The 8,280-nt window shown below is 53.6% G+C and overlaps 1 protein-coding gene across 1 annotated transcript in view; it reads left to right on the forward strand.

Moving 5' to 3' along the window:
• FAM135B (family with sequence similarity 135 member B) overlaps positions 1–8,280 on the forward strand; it is a 97,482-nt gene that overhangs the window by 85,068 nt on the left and 4,134 nt on the right. The window contains 7 exon segments of the mRNA XM_006753261.2: positions 1–43; positions 46–853; positions 2,950–3,116; positions 3,924–4,015; positions 4,613–4,710; positions 6,342–6,493; positions 8,141–8,251. The exon segment at positions 1–43 is cut by the window's left edge and continues 1,076 nt beyond it. Coding sequence (XP_006753324.1) covers positions 1–43; positions 46–853; positions 2,950–3,116; positions 3,924–4,015; positions 4,613–4,710; positions 6,342–6,493; positions 8,141–8,251 — 1,471 coding nt within the window.

Here is an 8,280-nt window from a genome sequence, read left to right on the forward strand (position 1 = left end):
CCCCAGGACGGGGCCGTCCACCCAGCGATGGGGGATCCAGCATCCAGGACACAGGGGTTGGCTCTTCCCTCGTGGAGGTGGCTCTAGACGCTGACCAGCAGGGCGTGGGTTACCTCGACATCCCCCAGGATAAAGGGGCTCGCGCTGACCCTTCAGGGCCCCGCAGACCTGATGGCAGGACTGAGAACCCTCCAGGAGCTGGAACCAAAGGTGTTCACTTAGAAATACTACAAGGCACAGCACGGGCAAGCCCTAGGGACAGAGCTTTTCCTGGAGTGCAGACGGAGGCCCCAAAGCGCATGCCTGCAGACGCGGGTGTGGGGAGTAGCCCGCGGTCCCACGGCGGCAGGTCGGACATGGCGAACCTCCCTGACCATGTGGTGCCCGCACCGTGTCGCCCGCCAGCTGTGGATGCCGCCGACCTGGGGTCAACAGGCCAGCGGAGGGGCTCCCCTCGCATCATCGAGGAGGCGGTGTTTGGGAGAGGAGCTCACACCATGGAGCGGGGACACCAGGCAGGCATCCCATGCCCCGCTGTGACTCACTCCATTCACTCCCAAATCCTGGGACCCCAGGAGCCCAGGGCGGGCACTTCTGCCATGGGGTCCCCCCTCGCTCCCGCAGAGGCCTTCTCTCCCGACAGCCTGAAAGCTGTGGAGGTTGTCAACTTGTCTGTGTCCTGCACTGCCACGTGTCTCCCGTTCTCGTCGGTGCCTAAGGAGACTCCTGCCAGGGCTGGCTTCTCTTCCAGACAGACCCCCCTCCCCATCACGCACCAGCCTCTGGGGTCCTTCGGGGCTGTTTCTACCCATCCGAGCGCGCTGGAGGAAGGCGTCGGCGAGAGGATGTTCAGGTAAGCCGGCCGGCATCCCACCTGTCCTCACACCATCTCGTAGACGCTCCCATCTCCTTCTTAGTGTCCTGCGTCCTCTTTCCAAATTGAGATCTGTCATTTCCTCATTTAAATAAAGTCATATATTCATATCCTGCACGTCAGAAATGTAGAATAGTATAAAGAAGTAGAAACTATCCATTGCTCACATATAGCCCCTCGGTAAGTTCTCCCACACGTTTTTCTATCTGCATCTATATCTACGTATTATTTTTATGCAAAAAATCCAGGATAATTCTGTACGAACTAAGGTTTTTCAGCCTAACATGCTGGAAACAACCTGTTGATACATCTGTTTTTGCGTGAGCATTTAACGTTTAAACAACACTCCGTTGTATGGATATACTGTGATTTCTTAACCAAATCCTTGAGAGACGGGCATCCAAGTGTCCTTTTCGGTGTTTATTGTGATAGTCACCTCTCTCATGATGTCATTGCACCTCTACATCTGCATATTTTGAACGGGCGGTCCTTTAACCCTTCGGGGAGTGGGATGACTTTATCAGCTTGGCCTCCCGAGCCCCTTTTGTGCAGTTCCTAAGTTAATCATTTGTGTTGGAATGTCCAAATCCATCCCTCATCCGTGTGTGGGGTTTGTATCCCCCTGGCTGCCTCATCTACAAACTCTGTGTTTGATTAAGTACCAAGACATCTTTCTTTTACAAAATGCTGAGGAGTTACCTACTCATGATATTTCAAAAAAAAAAATTGCACAGGCAGGTAGACTTTGGGTCGCTGTTTCATAAAGATTATTAAATGTCTATTATGTGCCCCTGTCATCAATTTAACAAACACACGGCAGGCGGCCTCTCCAATGCGTGGCCAGGGTAGCCCTGACTACGATTGTGCTCGCAGTGTCACAGGGAGGCGGGGAGGTGAGAGAAGGAATTGAGGGCAGGTGGGTAAATGGATGGGTTGTGTGTGCATCACTGAGCCGGCTGGGGATGCTGAGCGTGAATAGAGAAGGTGGCCAGGAGAAGCTTTTTGAAGGTGACACCTATGCTGCTGATGATGGTGGTGATGATGATGATGATGATGGTAAAGATGATGGTGGTGATGATGATGATGATGATGTGGCTAGTAATAGAGACATTTATTCTTAATACGTTTCAAGTGTGTTCTAAGCATTTTGCATAGATCATATCACGTCAGACACAAGCCAACTTTACTAATTAGATAGTGATGTCATTCCCTTTGGACACATGAAGAACTGGAATGCAAAGGGGTTAAGTCAGCGGTTCTCAACCTATGGGTCGCGACCCCTTTGGCGGTCGAACGACCCTTTCCCCGGGGTCGCCTAAGACCATCCTGCATATCCGATATTTACATTACAACTCATAACAGCAGCAACATTACAGTTATGAAGTAGCAACGAAAATAATTTTATGGTTGGGTCACAACATGAGGAACTGTATTTAAAGGGCCAGAAGGTTGAGAAGCACTGGGTTAAATGATTGGCCCACAGCCAGTAAACATCAAAGCCGAGACCTTGGCAGTGTGGCTCCTGAGTCCTTGCTCCTAACCACCACCTTGTCACATAACCACACAAAGGATCCACTAACCGGGGGGAGGGGCATGGCAGGCAGACAGACCCGAGTGCGCGAAGGCACGGAGACCAAGCACCATCACTCCTGCAGGGAACTGTAAGAAATGTGTTCGTTTTGGAGCCTGGGGGATGGTGCTGGAGAAGCAGGTGGAAGCCCAGCCACGGAGCCTTGTGGGCAAGGCCAAGAAGCGTTCACTCTGGGGAGGTCTTTGTAAAGACTGTGCGGCTCCTTGGAGCGGGGCAGAGCCTCACACGTCCTGCTCAGTGCAGGGACCGCGTAGAAATGTGCAGAACCCACCAGAGTGGCCTTTGGTTTCCCCGGGCACTTTCCTGCCTCCTTGTTCAGAACTAAGCTCCCCTCGGTAGCATCCCCCTGAGGCCGCACATCCAGCCTCTGCCACTCAGCAAATCCTTCCCTGTAGATGTTCATCACTCCTGCATCCAGTCAACTCATTCCCCGCTCAACGTGCCATGCAGGGCGGGGCGTGCGATTAATTAGTGTATTCTCCAGTTTCTATCAGGCCAAAGAGAAATTTAAAAAAGAACTGAAGATTGATGGATTTCTGTACAGTGACTTATCGGTACTAGCTTCTGACATGCCGTATTTCCCACCAGAGGAAGAGGAGGAGAACTTGGAGGACGGGATTCACCTGGTAGTCTGTGTCCATGGCCTGGATGGTGAGTTCCAAAGAAAGCTGTCTGACATGCAGACTTGTTGAGAAAATGAAGTACAAGAATGAGTGAGTGAATGGAATGAAGGAATGAGTGGATAAATGGAATGAAGGAATGAATAGAGTAAACCAGTGGATAAATGGGATAAAGAAAGGAGTGGATAAGTGGAAGGAAGGAAGGAAGGAAAGGAGGGAGGAAGGAAGGGAGGAAGGGATAAGTGGAGTGAAGGAAGGAATGGAGTGTGTCCTTTGCTCCTCCCTGATCAGCAGCGGCTCATTTCCTGCCCCTGTCGGTCCCTATGGAACAGGTGGTGTCCATGGCCCTTACACCTTCATGACTGTCTCCAAAGGCCACTGTTACTCTAGTGTAGACAACTACACCCAGCCTGGCCCACTTGGGGGCCTCGCTGACTACCTGTCAGTGGCAGAACTAGACAAGCTTTGTGTTAAATAAGACACTTAAGAGGGGACTTGTAGATGGCACGTTGTGTCATGTCAACCGTTGAGGGGTGTCACTCGCAGAAAGCCCTGAGCGAACAGCACTGGCTGCGGAAGAAGGGGAGGCAGTCCGCCTCCAGCTGGTCCTGTGGGGAATGTCCACAGCTATGTGTCTATGGGGCAGGGAGTAATGCCATGGAGGGGGACTTCCGAAAGGCCCCGACCCTGTGGGGGAGGGGGTGGACTTGTTTCAGTTGTTTATATCATCTGCTCAGCTAACACCGTGGTACATGTGGGAATGGGGGGAGGAGAGCCACGTCCCTAGTGTGTCCGCTTTTGTGTTATTCACTTTGGGTGGGTTTGTCCATCGTTTTAGGGAACAGTGCGGACCTCCGGCTGGTAAAGACCTTCATAGAACTGGGGCTCCCTGGAGGCAAACTGGACTTCCTGATGTCTGAGAAGAACCAGGTATGAGGACACAAACCTCAGAGTGGGGGATCCCCGAGTCAGGCCTCACATAAGCCCCTGAAAGTCACCAGTTTGCGGATGCGCAGGAAGGGGGGGCTTTGCCGAAGAACACGGGCAGGTGCTTATGGTCTGAGAGAAAGGACTCGCTTCTCCTTCAGGAGGGTGAGGAGAGAGGAAGAAGTGGGGCATGGGAGCCGGGTGCCTGGGCCTCCTGACCCACTGGGCATCAGGGTGGGTGACAGCTCGGAGCACCCGTACGTTGGACATCTGTGGGTCTGCCCTGGGGGCTGTCCCTGCCCCTGGTGTTGTGTGACTTCTCGGCACGTGTTCCCTCCTCTGTGACACGGGACAGCGATCCCAGGGGACTGCATGTGCATCTCCACCTTGTCCCTTCCTCCTTGTCCGTCACCCCCTGACTGAGGAGACTCTGGTGTCCCCGAGTCTCTTCACTGGGGTCCCAATCTGTGAGCCCTCGATGTGGAATTCCAGTCCATGACCCCAGCGTCAGGCTGGGGCCCGCTCCCAGCATGCACCACGGTGTGGATGGAGGAGCCCGGCCTTGCTGGCCCCTCCCACCCATGTCCACTCCTCTTCCAGATGGACACGTTTGCCGACTTTGACACCATGACGGACCGGCTGCTGGATGAGATCATCCAGCACATCCAGCTGTACAGCCTCTCCATCGCCCGGATCAGGTGAGGGAGCCGCGGGGAGTGGGCTTGGGGAGGGGGTGCCTCTGAGTGTTTGCTCTGCACAAGATCCACAGATGCCTTCTGTACACCCCTGGGGTGAGCTGACGGTGACTTTAATGGCGTAGATGGCCCGGCCATGTGGCTCAGTGGTTGAGCGTTGACCTATGACCCAGGAGGTCACGGTTCGATTCCCGGTCAGGGCACATGCTCCGGTTGTAGGCTCGATCCCCAGTGTGGGGCGTGCAGGAGGCAGCCAACCGATGATGCTCTCTCATCATTGTTGTTTCTCTCTCTCTCTCTCTCCCTCTCTGAAATCAATAAAAATATATTTTAAAAAACTTTAAAAGATAATAATGGTGTAGATGGCATTGAGAGCGGAGGTGACATACCCACGTCCACCATAGTGTGTGCAGGAGAAGAAACGTTTGTAACTCCGAAGAAAGAGACTTGGACTTGGTCAAATGTTCCTAAGTTTGAATGTTGGTTCTCCTAACGCCCAGGAGTCCGACTCTGGACTCCACCACGGAATCTCTTCACGAGTTTCTGTCCCTGCGCCTCTGTCTGTGGAGCGGGGCCAGCGCTGAGCTGACGGGGCAGAGCTGGGCGGGTGCCCTGCCAGGAAGGGGTATCCGTCTGTGAGCAGTCGTGTGCTGCCTCCGTAGCAGATGACCTGCTCTACGCCTTACACCAGGGAGAGGGAGCTAACACCTGCCCTTGGGGTGTGGGGCAGAGTGGCGAGCCCTCACCGTGCATCAGCCCGTTTAGTCCTCAGAAGTAAACTCTCAGGCCCTCCTCCTCTCACAAGTGGGGGCGCAGAGGCCTCCAGGGGTCAGGGGGCAACCACAGGGAATGCTGGGAAGAGGCCGGAGGTGTCCCTCTCAGGTGACAGGGTTTTCATAGTTGTTGTTATTATTATTCCTCACCCGAGGATATTTTCCCATTGATTTTTAGAGAGAGTGGAAAAGGGAGGGAAAGTTGGAGAGAAACATCGATGTGAGAGAAACACATTGATTGGCTGCTTCCTGCACGAACCCCAACTAGAGCCAAGGCCAGGGATGAGTCTGCAGCTAAAGTACATGCCCTTGACCGGAATCGAACGCAGGACTCTGATCCACAAGCCAACACTCTATCCACTGACCCAACCTGCTAGAGCCATAGTAATTCTTTAAGTTGAAAATAATGCTGTTTTGAATCTGTGGTCTGTGGGACCAGGACTGGAGCATGTAGGATAGGTGTCCACCCATGTGGGCAGGGAGCAGGCGGTGACGAGTGGCTAGCGGGCGAGTGAATGACGGGAGAGGGGCCTCATGGGAGATGGGATTGCATTCTATGGATGACCAGGGCGGTTCAGTGTTCAGAAAGGACACCCAAGTGGACGAGAGAAGACATAGGGATGGGGCCGGGAGCTGGGCAAGATGCCCACATGTCTCTCCGGACCACACTGGGCACAGGAGGGTCCACTCATGAAGACTCGGCTGGCGCTCACCCCGGCCAGAGCTTGGACACCTGGTGTGGATGGATTAGTGCCCCAAACTGGTGCGGGGTGCAGGGCGCTGACCCCGGCGCTCCCTGCATGGGACCCTCAGGTGGGGGGCCTGCAGTCGCACTCACTGACCCGAGTTCTCTCCAATCAGCTTCATCGGCCATTCTCTGGGCAACATCATCATCCGCTCGGTCCTCACGAGGCCCCGGTTCCGCTATTACCTCAGCAAGCTGCACACCTTCCTGTCGCTGTCCGGGCCACACCTGGGGACCCTGTACAACAACAGCACCCTGGTCAGTACAGGTGAGACTCTCCCACGCCGGGCATTGCCCAGAGTTCATCCGGGGCAGAGGGGAGGGGAGGCTAGGGGCCGACGCTGCTCTTTTTAAAAATATATATTTTTGTATTGATTTCAGAGAGGAAGGGAGAGGGAGAGAGAGATAGAAACATCATTGATGAGAGAGAATCACTGATCAGCTGCCTCCTGCACGCCCCACACTGGGATGGAGCCCAAAACCTGGGCATGTGCGCTGACCGGAATCAAACCATGACCTCCTGGTTCATAGTCATTGCTTGACTACTGAGCCATGCTGGTTGGGCCAGACGCTGTTCTTGACGGAACCCTGTGAGTTTGGAGCCTCCTCTAGCGTGGACAGTAGAGAGAGGGCTGGGCTGAGAAAGGCGGCCTTTGGTTTGTGTTGAATGAGGTTGGACTGGATGGACCCAGGACCTCTTCTGCTTCCAGTTTCCTGGGAACAAGGAGGTGATGTCCCTGGGGTGCTAGCTGGAAAAGGTTCAAGAAGCTGATCATGAAGAGGAGAGAGCATGGGAGTCTCAGTTCGCTGGGGCTGCTGTCGCAGTCACCATGACGGTCACAGACCTAGAGGCTGGGAGTCGAGGTCTAGGCACCCCAGCTTCACTGTCTAGTGAGGGCCGGGCTCCTGGTTCATGGATGGCCCTCTTCTTGCTGTGTCCTCAGTGGCAGGGAGGGAGCTCTCTGGGTCTCTTCGATTTCGGCACTAACCCGACTCAGGAGGGCCCCACCCTCATGGCCCAAGCACCTCCCACAGGTCCCACCTCCAAATGCCATCACATTGAGGGATTAGTTTTCAACATATGAACTTGGGAGAATACAGCATTCGGTTATGGGAGAGAGGAGGGGAGGCCAGAGGCAGACTCAGCCAGATGCCTGCGGGGGCGGAGTCTATAGTAAGGGCATTCAATCACATCACTCCCATGACAAGCCTGGCGTCAAGTTCTAACCCAGATACTCAGTGAGGACTCTTGCCCAGACCTTTAGTCTCTGTGCTGCTGTGTTTCCTTAGTTTTAAAATGGACCGAATGGGTGTATATATGTATGGTTACATGTGTGACATACACATGCGTGTGTATGCATGTTTCTAAACACACACCATATATATGATATGCATATATGATACACATTTACATGGAAGTAATGATCACATGTGCACATTGTATCTTGTTTATGTCCTTGCATTTTTATAAAAAAATTGTGGTGGTGACATGATACTCATACTCATCCGTGTCAGTGTTGGTATAGCCACGGGAAGTGGAGGGACTCTGAGATGTGAGGTTGACTTTCGCTTTTTAGACCCTAACTGGATCTGTAAGGAGCATTCTTTATGTGAGTTTGTATTTAAGGTTGGTACCTTAGCCTGGATTTAGGGACGGGGACAAGCAGATCGGAGAGTGTGGGAGTTTCAGGACTCCCGCAGCCTGCCGCCATGCTGTTTCACAGGGCGATTTTGTGTCTGTCCCCAGTGTATAAGGGTACAGATATCCCCTCACTTCCCACGCGTTTGCTAAATGCCTGCTGCCCTCCTCTGTTTATGTTGATGAAAAGGCGCAGTTGACTGTTGCTCTCTCCCCAGTTATTTGCCCCAGTGTGTGTGTGTGTTTGAGTTTGGTTTGGTTTGGTTCGGTTCCCAGGCTTGTGGCTCATGCAGAAGCTGAAGAAGTCGGGCTCCCTCCTGCAGCTCACCTTCAGGGATAACGCCGATCTGCGCAAGTGTTTCCTCTACCAGCTCAGCCAGAAGACAGGTGAGTGGCTCCCCTGCGCGGGGGGGGGG

Source organism: Myotis davidii, unplaced genomic scaffold (assembly GCF_000327345.1).
Source record: "Myotis davidii unplaced genomic scaffold, ASM32734v1 scaffold30, whole genome shotgun sequence".
NCBI classification, from domain to species: domain Eukaryota; kingdom Metazoa; phylum Chordata; class Mammalia; order Chiroptera; family Vespertilionidae; genus Myotis; species Myotis davidii.